The sequence below is a fragment of the Nicotiana tomentosiformis genome, chromosome 7 (genome assembly GCF_000390325.3).
Source record: "Nicotiana tomentosiformis chromosome 7, ASM39032v3, whole genome shotgun sequence".
NCBI classification, from domain to species: domain Eukaryota; kingdom Viridiplantae; phylum Streptophyta; class Magnoliopsida; order Solanales; family Solanaceae; genus Nicotiana; species Nicotiana tomentosiformis.
The window spans coordinates 2,612,515-2,626,082 of record NC_090818.1 but is presented as its reverse complement, the minus strand read 5'-3'; the positions used below and the strand labels follow the sequence as shown (position 1 = coordinate 2,626,082).

At 36.1% G+C, this 13,568-nt stretch overlaps 2 protein-coding genes across 4 annotated transcripts; one reads left to right on the top strand and one right to left on the bottom strand.

The window, feature by feature from the left end:
• Nucleotides 1–202: 202 nt before the first annotated feature.
• On the top strand, nt 203–6,755 carry LOC104099201 (O-fucosyltransferase 35). Of its 3 annotated transcripts, none has more exons than XM_070181234.1 (9): nt 203–682; nt 1,443–1,610; nt 1,699–1,771; nt 1,859–1,929; nt 2,016–2,104; nt 4,239–4,371; nt 4,569–4,801; nt 5,488–5,964; nt 6,097–6,755. In XM_070181234.1, the coding sequence occupies exons 1-9, from the start codon at nt 617–619 to the stop codon at nt 6,293–6,295; spliced, it is 1,509 nt and encodes a 502-aa protein (XP_070037335.1). In that variant the 5' UTR covers nt 203–616; the 3' UTR covers nt 6,296–6,755. The 3 variants fall into 3 exon arrangements, with proteins under 3 accessions (XP_070037335.1, XP_070037334.1, XP_070037336.1); XM_070181233.1 differs by having other exon boundaries at nt 204–697; XM_070181235.1 differs by lacking the exon at nt 203–682 and adding an exon at nt 704–1,075.
• An 866-nt stretch (nt 6,756–7,621) lies between these two features.
• On the bottom strand, nt 7,622–11,565 carry LOC104099200 (MOB kinase activator-like 1A). Its single transcript, XM_033656890.2, has 7 exons — nt 11,297–11,565; nt 10,962–11,010; nt 10,657–10,765; nt 10,112–10,205; nt 8,371–8,504; nt 8,127–8,290; nt 7,622–7,985 (listed from the first exon to the last, which is right to left on the bottom strand). The coding sequence occupies exons 1-7, from the start codon at nt 11,320–11,322 to the stop codon at nt 7,914–7,916; spliced, it is 648 nt and encodes a 215-aa protein (XP_033512781.1). The 5' UTR covers nt 11,323–11,565; the 3' UTR covers nt 7,622–7,913.
• Nucleotides 11,566–13,568: the final 2,003 nt, after the last annotated feature.

The window sequence follows — 13,568 nt, the reverse complement described above, 5'->3', positions numbered from 1 at the left end:
TTGAGGAAAAAGTTGGAATCTTTGAGTGTGGATTTTGGTTTTGGATTGGAATTGAAAGGGAGGAGGAAGTTGGGCCACTGGATGTTTCTGGTGTTTTGTGGGATGTGCTTGTTTTTGGGTGTTCTTAAGTTTTGTGCTTATGGATGGTTTGGATCTGCTATTGATAGAGTTGCGTATAGTCAGGTTAATTTTTAGTTCTACAAATGAATTTCTTGACTCCCATGGGTTAAATTGCTGGAGCATATTCATTTGTTTTTTCTTCAAATCTGGTTTTATTTTGTTTGCCCTTAGGATCAATTGGAGTTTAATATTTAGTACTTAGTTTTGGATGATTAAATATGTGTTTACTTTCTGTTATTGTGGAGGCATTGTTTCTTAGTAGTGGTCAATCTTTTTCTATGGTTTGTTTCTCTTTATATGATGATGACAAGAATTGAGCTTAAATGGAGAAACATGGAGCTTATTTAGAGAAACATGGTCAGTAGCTGCCCCAGGGACTGAGGCCTAGTTATTGTTGTTGCTGTTTCTCTTTATAGTATGCTGTCCGGATGCTTGCCTTTGGTAAAACTTCAATTTAGTTGGTGTTTCATAGGTTTCATAGTTGGTGTTTTGTGGGATGTGCTTGTTTTTGGGTGTTCTTAAGTTTTGTGCTTATGGATGGTTTGGATCTGCTATTGATAGAGTTGCGTATAGTCAGGTTAATTTTTAGTTCTACAAATGAATTTCTTGACTCCCATGGGTTAAATTGCTGGAGCATATTCATTTGTTTTTTCTTCAAATCTGGTTTTATTTTGTTTGCCCTTAGGATCAATTGGAGTTTAATATTTAGTACTTAGTTTTGGATGATTAAATATGTGTTTACTTTCTGTTATTGTGGAGGCATTGTTTCTTAGTAGTGGTCAATCTTTTTCTATGGTTTGTTTCTCTTTATATGATGATGACAAGAATTGAGCTTAAATGGAGAAACATGGAGCTTATTTAGAGAAACATGGTCAGTAGCTGCCCCAGGGACTGAGGCCTAGTTATTGTTGTTGCTGTTTCTCTTTATAGTATGCTGTCCGGATGCTTGCCTTTGGTAAAACTTCAATTTAGTTGGTGTTTCATAGAATATCTTCTGAACATATCAATTGAATGATTCCCACTTATTTTAACAGCAAAGATGTGGCACTATGATATTTATTCTGCTTTGAAGAGAATTTCCAGAAGAGTGATAAAATAGAAGTATCAGGCTCTAGGTGAAGCATATACAACAAAGCATATATTACATAGAGAATGAACAAAATGTTGAAATAGGCAGGTAGAATTGGGTTGTTTTAGATTTTGACCATGAGTTTCTTTATTAGCCAGGTCTCTTAGTTATGAAACGCTGTTCTGCACTATTATGTCAATACTATTGCATCAGTGAAGTTATGTTTTTTAAACTGTTCGACATTGTGTAATAGGATTCATATGACTCACTGGTCAGTCAGCAAAATCTAAGGGATCAAAGCTCGCATGCCTATAGAAATATGGATGGAGATATCGAAAATGGTGGAGAACGGAATCATGTGGAACAGACTCTAAGTATGGTTGCATCAGGCGTGGTTGGTAACCATAACAACATCTTAGATGTAAGTCATATCACAAATCTTCCGTATTGTTAAGACTGAATGTACTAGAGAAAGCATCACCAAATGTTGTTTTCTTTTCCTTTTTCAGTATTCAGAAATATGGTTGAAACCTAATAGTGAAAATTTCACTCAATGCATTGAGCGGACAAAGAGTCAGAAACGTAAACTTCTGAACCATTAAGATTCATTTTTATCCTGCCTCCTAACTTTTTATACCTTTCCCTCATCCTTTTTGCTTTCTTTGGCAGTGGTTGATGCAAAGACAAATGGTTACCTTCTGATAAATGCAAATGGTGGCTTAAATCAAATGAGATTTGGGGTCTGGTTATAGTTTTCATGCTTCAGTTCCTTTTGTTAAATATTCCTATCATCTCCATCTGATAAACAAATAATTCTAGAATGCAGATCTGTGATATGGTAGCTGTTGCTAAAATCATGAAGGCAACTCTTGTGCTTCCATCTCTTGATCATACATCCTACTGGGCAGATGAAAGGTACTCTGCTTCTATCACCTCTTTGGATTCACATTCATAAGATCATCACTACCACTTTTGAAATGGTTATTTTGCTCTGAGTTTTGATATGGCAAAAGTTTTGGAAGATACCCACCACACACAGCACATATTGTAGTATGAATATCCAAAATTACCTGTGTTGGATTGTTTGTTCTTAGTTTCTCACTTTATTGATAAAGCTTAGTTTCTCCCTTAAATGGTTGGTGACGGTCCCAAGTTGAAATACTTGCGTGCTAACAAGTTCATGCCTCTAGCTTTAATCGAAAATTATTCGAGATCTAACTAGGAGAACAAAAGAAAAACATCAAAGTTTAAATGAAGAAAAAAGAAGAAAATAGCTCTTTTGTGGACTCCTATTTTGGCATGACATCAAAAGCATAAAAAGGTGTATGGGGTAGCTGGAGCCCCTTTACAGTTTGCGGAAGTCCTGTTATAGACATGAAGTTTCTTCCCTTATTCTCGAAGTTATTGCAAATCATTTATGGAGAAATAAGCAAGAATGAGTGAATCCATTGTCTGGCCAATGGTATTTAAGAGAATCTCGTTAGGTTAACCACATAGTAGTAGTCGATCCGTTTTTACAAGCCTATAACCAATATACAAATGAGGAAAATGTTCTTCATCCACATTGTAATCTGGTATTTACTGTTAAATTAACAAATTTTGACTGGGGATGCTATCCTTTATAGCAACTTTTCTTGACAGATATTACACTACTGTGGTCACCAGTAGAGAAAAAGTGGTTGCCACTTGATGAATGGAAGCATGGGTCAGTGGTTGAGACTGATAAATCTGTTTAGGATGTGTGTTAAGTATCTAGAGCTAGATGGCATGATTTATGAAGGATGCAATGATGGAAGATCTGGCTTCAAAGGGAGATGGTAAAGAATGAGTCTAGTACTCAATTTGCTTATAGGTTCATGTGTCTAGAAATTAGTTGGCTAGTAATGATGGTGCATAGGAAACCTTAAAACAAAGCTACTAAGAAATAAATAAAAATTACTCATCACCGTTTCAATTTCAAAGGATCTCCTTTAAGACACAAGGCATTGAGGAAGTTCATCCTTAGGCTACAAAATAGGCAGTTACTTTTCTTTTCGTTTTTCTGTTAGTTAACAACTATGTATGCAGGGGTGTATACATTGTGTGTGTGGATCTATATTTTAAGGCAGTTAGAGTTGAAGGTCAGACCACCTTAACTTATGAAGCAAAATCACCATCTGCAGTCTGCTTCAGCTCTTCTCGGAATAGCCAACATAGCTGAAAAGTTAAAACACTTGAATATAGCATTCTAAACTTGGCAAATCAGTAGCAATGGAAAAATGCAGGTTTTTTATATGTTAATAAAAGCAACTGTGCGTACTTGTAATTAAAGATTGTCCATCTTATATCTTCTTAAAGATTGCTTTTCCACTTTAATTTGTGTTTAGAGATGTACAACCTCCCTCCCCTTCTCTCTCTATCAATTCTCCCGTTGAATTATGTGAACTGTCTCATCCAAAAGTTTAATTTATTAAAGAGGAGATACTTTTTTTAATTTTAGGTTTACAACACATTCCCTCACATGCATGTTTGATTATATGTTTTTTCCTTTATTTGTGGCAAGCATGTGAGATATTTTGTTCTGGGGTGGCACTGAGAATGGAACCATGAACTTTACTTTCTTTAATACTATTTAAACCTGTATGAATCACCTTATCAAAAATCGCTAACTGGTAGAGATGGAAGAACTTAATATATTTATTTTAGGCTTCTGCTTTATGCATCCTATATCCGAAACACACTGGTCTGACATTCACACTGCGTAGGGTCACTAAAGGGGGAGGCGCTTTCATACCAGGAGTTTCTCCATCCTCAAAGGCTCAAACCTAATATCTCTGGTTAAGGGTCAACACATCCATCCCACCAAATTCCTTGGTGTTGTTTTCTAAATTTAAATATAGACAACTAGCATTCTCCTCTCTTGCAATCACCAACAATAGAATAACAAAGGGCTTACGATTGTTCTATTTTCAGATGCTTTATCTATAACTCATGTTTAATTCAAGTCATCATATAGATGTTCTTCTTGACTTGGCTCCCCTTAATCTCTTCCATTATTTCCTCGATGCAGTGGCTTCAAAGATCTTTTTGACTGGAAGCACTTCATTGAAACTCTGAAGGATGACATCCACATTGTCGAGACATTACCACCAGAATTTGCTGGAACTGAGCCTTTTAACAAAACACCAATATCTTGGTCTAAGGTGAAGTCCTTAACTGATTGATTGATCCAATAATAGGTTCAAGAATAAGGGCTCTAATGAGTGTGTGTGTATTTTTAACATGGTTGTGGGTACTCCTTTGAGTGAACCGTGAAACTAACATTGAATTTGAAAATTATTGTGTGGTGATGAGTAATTGAGTATCATGCCATACTTACATACTTCACTTATTTGATCAGGTTAGTTATTATAAATCAGAGGTCCTCCCTCTTTTGAAGCAGCACAAAGTAATGTATTTTACTCATACTGATTCTCGGGTAGCCAACAATGGGATTCCCTATTCTATTCAGAAGCTGAGATGCCGTGTAAATTACCAAGCACTAAAATACTCTGCGCCGATAGAAAATTTGGGAAGGATTCTGGTTTCAAGGATGCGACAAGATGGAAGTCCTTATCTTGCTCTCCATTTAAGGTCAGTTTCGGTGGTTATCTCTTTCTCACAGCTGTTAGAGCTATAGCGACATACAGCTCTTTTGTTGTTCGTCCACTGCTTTAATTAATGCGAGGGTCTAAAATGAATATAGTGCAAGTCAAACATCCCTAAGGATGAAGAAGAGAATGAGGACAAAAATTTTGATGCCACTTTTCATTTGAATGATCAGGCCAATTGATGTAGCCAGACATGCCGTTTATTGCAATAGCTCTGTTTTAAAAAATGGCAATTAAACCACGGCATGTATGTATTCTTATGTAGCATGCACTTGTATACTCTCTCTAGACCACTGTAAATGAACCAGGCCAAAAGTTCTATAAAATTTTGAGGTCATTATTTTTGCAGGGTCAGTATTTATTAGTTGCTTTAATTGGATACCGCTATCTAAGCTTTTCTTTCTAATCTTGTATGCCTTTTGCACTCTTAAAGCAACGACTGTGACTGTATATTTTGAAAGAAGGTGACTGCAAAGTTGTAAAATAAGATAAATGCAGTTAGATTTGTTTCTCAAGTACCATGATGGTTTTATAAAGTCAAATCGGTTGGTGAGTGCACAAATTTTAGTGCTGATTAGCTGAAGCATTTGCTATCAAGTTTTTCTTTTCCTGCTTGAACTGTTCTTTCTGTACCCTTTTCACGTAATCAGTTAACTATGCTACTTGCAGGTATGAGAAGGATATGCTTGCTTTTACAGGCTGCAGTCATAATTTGACAGCTGAAGAGGATGAAGAACTCCGTAGGATGCGCTATGAGGTCGGGCATTGGAAAGAAAAGGAAATTGATGGTGCAGAAAAAAGAAAGCTTGGTGGTTGCCCTTTGACCCCGAGGGAGACTGCCCTTCTGCTTAAGGGTCTGGGATTCCCGTCGAGCACCAGGATTTACATGGTGGCTGGTGAAGCTTATGGGAACGGAAGCATGGAACCTCTTCTGGATAATTTCCCAAACATCTTTTCCCATTCAACTCTTTCAACGGAGGAGGAATTGAATCCTTTTGAGCATCACCAAAATATGCTGGCTGGTTTGGACTATGTTGTTGCTCTTCAGAGTGATGTTTTCCTTTACACCTACGATGGAAATATGGCTAAGGCAGTGCAAGGTCATAGGCGCTTTGAAAACTTTAAGAAAACTATTAATCCAGACAGGTAATTAGTTATTCTTGCTATCTTCCTATCCCTATCTAACAATGACAGATTTTATTTTTCTCAAACTATGAGAATGCAATATTCCCAAGTTGAAGTTATTTTTTCGACCTAACTCAATCATCCTATTTGCAGGATGAATTTTGTGAAGCTAGTTGATGAACTTGATAATGGTAAGATTTCGTGGGAGAAATTCAGCTCCAAAGTAAAAAAGCTTCATGAGCCTCGTGCTGGTGCTCCTTACACGAGGGAGCCAGGTGAATTTCCGAAGCTGGAAGAGAGCTTTTATGCGAATCCCTTTCCTGGCTGTATATGCGAGAAAACATATAGATAGTAAAGCAGCTTGAGAATCAAGTATTTAGTTTCTTGATCTCCTAGGAGTTCAGTCTGGGAAACCATGGGAGGTATTGCTATGAATATGGTTCGAGAGCATGCGGATTGAGTCTTTTCTAAAGAATTCATCTCACTGGGATAGAAGTTGTCGCTGTTTAGGAATGGGTGACATGTATATATGCAGCAGACCAACGAGGTCAAGTTCAGCGATTTGCTGCTGGTGCAGAGTCAAGTATACCTTTCAACCATACAAAGGCATTAGTCATTTTTATTGATCGGACGTTTTCCATGATACATTCTTGGCAAGGGAGGTTGGAGCTGCCAATATCCAGATATGGCAGTATATGCACCCTGCAAAGTCCAAATTATAGATTTGTAGGTGGTTGATATAGACTATTGTTTCTTGAGATACAAATGACCACATTATATTGTTAAATTTTACAGCATCTTTTTTATGGGCCTCTTGAATATCTCACTTTATAAAACGTGTCCGATTGACAATTTTGGGGTTAATTTGAGGGATGGTCACTTAACTTTCATTTTATTTCAATAAAGTAGCTAAACTATTTTTGTACTGAAAAAGTCACTCAACTTTACTTAAGTATCCCGAAGACGAAAGCCGCTAGACAATTTTCTTGTTATAAAAAGATTAAAACTTTGCTTAAGTTAACAAAAAGTCACACAGACGAGAGCGCTATTAAAGGGAAAAAAAAATTGCAACTACACAGAATTGGAAAGAGCAAGCCAGTTGTGTTTTCTAAAATTTAAGGTTTGCAGTAAGCGCAGAGTGAAAGAACCTTTCTCTGCTGTTTTAAGGCCCGAGTAAAGGCATATATGTCGAACGGATTCACAATAAAAAAAGTCGATTGAAAAACATAGGGGGGCTTACTCGTGACGATGTCGGACAGAGTGTAATAGAAAGATGTTTGGGGGAGTGACTATAAGTTCGAAGGCTTTTGTCTTATTCGAGTGAGGATGTGAATAAGTAGGAAAAGAAATAATTAAGTTTTGAACTTACCTTCTCTGGATGGAAGGGTGATCGGGTTAAGTGATATGCGAAAAGCGATATGCTTTACACATCCGTGAGTCTAAAATTTGGTAATTTCACGAATAGTCACTTACACCAAAGTCGCTATATAATTTTTGTAACGAAAAAATCACTTAACTTTGCCTAAATTATTATGTAAAGTTACTAGGAGGAAACAAATGGTCAATACTCAATTGTAAGTGCAGTAAAAAGGAACTCACATTGCATTATCCATAGCTTGGAAAGCTCAGTTAACCTCCAAATTTCAAATATAACAAAATCCAGTGGACTAGCATTGCCTTTCATCAAATGAACTATTTGAGCTAAGATATAAAATATGCCATTTCCTTTACAGTAACACACTTTTGTAGAATAGCTTAATCAATTACAGAGAGTGCTAGCAACATCTATAAGGCACTACAATTCCATATCAAACAATGAAATTCTTATAAATGAAGTAAATTCTGGAACAGGTTACCACACTTTTTGGGTTTCCCATCCATCAACACAACCATCTTCTCTCCACTCAAACTAATCAATGAATCATTGAAAGAAAGAAAAAAGAAAGTAGAAAATGAATTACAGCACGGCGCTAAAGCTGCAGAATAGACTCAACAAGCTCATAGAGAGGTGCTAGTTCTGCCTTGTCAATTAAGCGGAATTCCTGTATTAAGCAAGATCTAAGTTAGAACTTTAGTTTTCCTCAATCACTCAACATTGGTCACATTCTACTTTTAGAGATATGATGCGCGATAAATTCATGAAATGCATTAAATGAATAACATGAAATGTACTATAAACTCACCCATGTGAACAGAACAAAGTGCTTAAAGCAAGTGTTCATATGAGCTTCTTCCTTTAGACTGATAATCTTTTGGAAATGTGAATGATAGATATGAGCATATACACGAAATAATCGCTTAAATATTGTCTTCACCACATCCTGAAAATTAGATGGAAACGGTGTACCTGTAGCATAGAATTGATCAGACAGAGAACTGGAAATCTTGATCGGAGTATTATGCACATCATAAAGAGAAATTACTCACCCAAATTTTGGGGAAAAGTTGATTCATCATCTAGCTGAGTTTCTATCCAACTCATCAAATAATCCACATATTTTGGAGCAGAAACTTCTATGGGTTTCTTTATATTAACTCCATCAGCCCAACGATACTCGTACCTGCCAAAAGTTATATACCAAAAATTTATCAATCACGCCACAATTAGAAAATATTTCATTGGAATTTCTATTTAATTCATGAGAGGTTAGAGTTACACAAGTTGATCCAGTAAGACAATGTGGTTATGGTGTGATCAACCATTCTCTGGCATAAGTTATGTACAATTTAGAATGGTTGCCAGAGTAGAAATGCTGCTTGAAGAGGTGCACTTCACTCATATTTACTCGAACAGTTTTGATATATATGCAGGGAGTGATGAAGCATCTTTTACCGCATAAAACATAAACCAAGATAATGTAATGTCAAATGTGTTGGTCAAATGATGAGGAAAGCTCAAGGGCGCTAAATTATTGGCATCATATTTTCATTCTGTGGCTGCTTTGCAGTATGTTCCATCATATTACAGTTCTCCAAAGGAAGTCATTCTACTGATAGATTCTCTGTACATATAGAAACAACGACTTAGCATCTCGCCGGTAGAAATTGAAAAAAAGATTGGAGCATGACCTCTGTCGATCACTACAATCCTATGGATAGGAGGTTGTCTAATTGTTAGACTTTGTTGGTTGGGGAAACATTGCAACATCTGAACATCCTATCACTTTCAGAGAAGTTGAGAACTTGAAATAACAGATAGGTGCTAAAGTTTCTGGGACAATAATCCCAAACAAATATAGCAGTTAGGAATGGCAAGAAATGGACGACTTTTCATGTTTTATCGTTATACAACAACAACAACAACCCAGTAGAATCCTACTAGTGGGGTCTGGGGAGGGTAGAATGTACGCAGACCTTACCCCTACCCCGAAGGAATAAAGAGGCTGTTTCCGGGAGACCCTCGACTCTGAGACTATTGATCCGAAACCCCAACAGAAATCAGAAAAATAGTATCAGCATCATAAAATACAACAAATAAATGGAAAGGCCAAAATGTGAAAAAAAAGAAAGAAAAGAAAGTGAAACACAACAAAAACCGCTAGCAGTCCTAGACGAAACACTATCAGACTAGCCGGCGCAGCGAGGAGAAACGCTCGACTACCCCCTAACCTACAACCCTAATGCTCGACCTCCACACCTTCCTATCAAGGGCAATGTCCTCGAAAATATGAAGTTGCGCTATGTCCTGCCTGATCACCTCGCCCCAGTACTTCTTAGGCCGCCCTCTACCTCTTCTCGTAACTGCTAGAGCCAAACGCTCACACCTCTTAACCGGAGCATCTAGGCTCCTCCTCCGCATGTGCCCGAATCACCTAAGCCTCGCTTCCCGCATCTTGTCATCCACGGGAGCCATGCCCACCCCTTCCGAATATCCTCATTCCTAATCTTATCCATCCTAGTGTGCCCGCACATCCATCTCAACATCCTCATTTCTGCTACTTTCATCTTCTGGATATGTGAAATCTTGGTTGGCCAACATTCAACCCCATACAACATGGCCGGTCATGTGATTTATACCTAGAGTGATTTAGTCCTCTTTAACTCCATTCTAAACAAAATAGATTCGATTATGATCACAAAAGTTGTGGTGAAACATATCTGTAATGGCAACATAAGTACTAAATAATAAAGAGGATCTACCACAAAGTGAACAGATTGAGAAACCTACTTTGGCCCTGCAGACATTGTTGGACAGCTTGATGAGGTGCAGAATTCTGTGAGAGTGCCATACAATATATTCACTTGGTTGAAAAAGTCAACAGCTGTAGGAAAAAGAGAAAGATAAGAAGTTAGGATCAATAGAAGGGTGCTTAAGATATTCAGGAATCATCATATGGATGTATCCAAAACATTTCGATTGGTATAACAACAACAACAACAACAAAAAACCCAGTGTAATCCCACAAATAGGGGTCTAAGGAGGGTAGTGTTTACGCAGCCTTAGTCCTACCTTGTGCAGGTAGAGAGACTGTTTCCGGTAGACACTCGGCAAGCATCCAAATCACAACAGTATAGAGAAGAAATACAGTATTGTAAAAGTCAACAAGGAGATATTATGAGAAGCCTATGTCAAATTATCCACCTGAAATTAGTTATACCCTGATTGGATTTAAGCGACAGACACATCTGCCAACTGCCATCAAAATAGCAATAGAAGCTAATTTGCAAGGATATTTATAGGTGTATCTTAATTAGTACAAATGGAAAACTTACTATTTACAGCCAGCCACTCATGTAGATCTTCTCCAGGCGGTAGCCGTACTGCTTCCCTCAAATTCCCACTACCCAAAGTAGCATCTATGTGTTTTTTGAGCTGCGCGCCCTGCATTGTGATAAAGGAAGCAAATCACAACAGCAATAATAAACAAATATCATTATGATTTATCAGTTGGATTACTCATTAATTAGCTGTTGCAAAGTAGTGTCTTTGGTTATTAAACTAAGAACAGATTGATAAAGGAGGTGAAAATGTTATAGGAACAGACACATCATTGAACTATTAAACTCAAAATTCTAACCTTGCTTCCTGATGGAGCATTCTTTTTAGGACGAAAAGTCTTCTGGTTTCTGAAATAATAACCATAATTTATCCAGTAAGTGGGAAAAAGAAAGAAACACATTAGTTCTGCTATTAGCCACAGAACCAAAATGGGGACATGCAAAAAGATTGAGAATATTAAAGACTGATCCTTTCTAATGAATGGAAGGCCTATTCCATTACTAGGACACAGACAATTCACAAATTGTAAATCCAAACAGTGTATAATTAACTTCCTAACAACAACAAACAGTAATAGATTAACAAACACAGAAAGTAAAAGATCATTCAAAATTAAATTGTTGTAGTATATACCTGCTTCCAAGGCCAAAAAGACTCATGATTTTTTGGCTAGAGACAATTGAGTAATGAAGATTGGTCTAAATAAGGAAAAAGGGTGAAGGCTTTTATACAATATGTGTTGTAGTACTAGTCATTATCATCATATTATATGGAGTATAAAAAACGAGAAAAAAGTGTATAATGAGTAATGAGTATATTACAGACTGGCAATGGAGAGGTCAAGAAGGATACAAAGACTCCTTCTCCCCTCTCTTTCCCAAATATCTCTCTCTGTTAAATATACACACAATATATACTAATATATATATATATAGGAATGTGAACAAATAGCATAGGCCAAGAAGCCAGGTCGTCTTCTTTCTTTTCCATCGCCATGTCTAGCTGGCTGTCTCATTGTCTTTCTTTGCTGTTAATTTAAGCCCAAACCCGCCCAACCCGTCGCTCATTGACCCGTTCATTGAACTCGGCTCATCTTGACTAGCTCATCTCAACACATTTTAACTTGAACTAATTTTTAGTCCAAATTGATTCATAAGCAATTTTACTAAAATATCTTTGAAATAATTCTTTTTTGTTTGATACATTATATACGACCATAACAAAAGAAAAAAAAGTCTTATTTGGCAATTAAACGATTCAAAGAAAATAACACACATTAATTAAAGTTTGGTAAGAGTTGAACGAGTTAGGCTATGACCAAATTTTAACCCATCCTATTTCAGCCAAGTAACTTTTGGGCGAGTCAATGACCTGTCCATTTATTAACTCAGCCCATTTTGACCCGTCTATTTGACACCCCTAACTCTATGCATCCCCTCCCCTCCCCCCACCCCTCTTTTTATTGTTTTCTGTAGCTTTTTTTTCCTTTTTAAAGATCTCTGTATTCATTTCCTTGCTTTAGGCCAGAAGAGTGTGTGTGTATTCATTTCCTTGTGTGTATATTCTACAAACTGACAGAACTAAACTAATCATTTTACCACTTTAAAATTGGTACATAATTCACTATGTCTAGGTATAGTAACAACATAAGACAACAATATTAATGATAGTTAACGCCAATCAATATCTAAAATATATGGATTGACTAAGCGTAATAGTATATTTGAGTACTATCACATATACTGGCGAGCCACGAATTTTGCGAAGGGTGTTCAACATTTAATATACACATATAAAAAATAATCTTGACCTATATACGTAATATAAGTTTTTATATACACAGTATATTTTTTTCGACGAAGGTGGTCAATACCCTTCAATGTGGCTACTGCGATTTAGAGATTAATGTATATATATTCTAAAAAAAATATTTTTTGGTGATTTTGAGAATAATGTAATTATTAGTGAACAGATAATAGAGGTTTCTCATTGTAAAATATACCTGTTTGTTTTTGAACAAGCAGAAAGTTATATTGAATTCTAATCACCTATGCCAACATATCGCCTCTTTCTATCTTTTTTTTTTCTTTTCTTTTTTTCTACAATTTCGCCGACAATCTTTTGCTTGAAAAATACACAAACAAAAAGAAAAAGTTGTTTTAATGGTAACGATCGTTTAATTAACAAAATAAAAAACAAAACAGAGGATTTTTCAGAAATGATATTAAGAATAAAAAATCTTATAATCAGAATCATGCCTCAGCTATATACTACTAATGTTGACAATTAACAACACAAAAAAATTTCAAAGATAATAGTATGCTCTAACTTTAGTTACAATAATTGGAAAAGCAAGTCCAGAACAAAAATGAATGGAGGTAGGGTCTACTTAACTAAATGTGATTAGCTGGATTTGGATTTTAAAAGGGCAGAAAACTTAACTACCTCCTGAATATGGGTATTAGTTCACATCTAAATTATTTTTCAGTTTTAATTACCCCGACATAACTAACAAATATCCATCATATCTAAATGAAAAAATAAAAAAATATTGGGTAATGCATTGTATATATAGAATAAGCAAGAAAATGATTATATAAGTGAAACAAATAAACCTTTATATATACTTATATGGCAATTAACAGCTGAAAAATATAGTACGTCGAAGCTATTTTTTATTTTTCAGTCCTATGTGTATAAAAGTGGGTGTGTTCACACTCTTTCTACGTGTGAAAGCCATGAATATTCTATTAACTTACTAGTAAAGAAAGAAATTTTGCCTCGCGTAAGTTTTCGTGATGGCTTAAGCACCAATATTCCTTTAATTCGATTATTCGACCATATTGATTAGTCTCGTAATAAAAGTTTTTTTACATCCGAGTAATCAAAATTTTTAAACTCGATT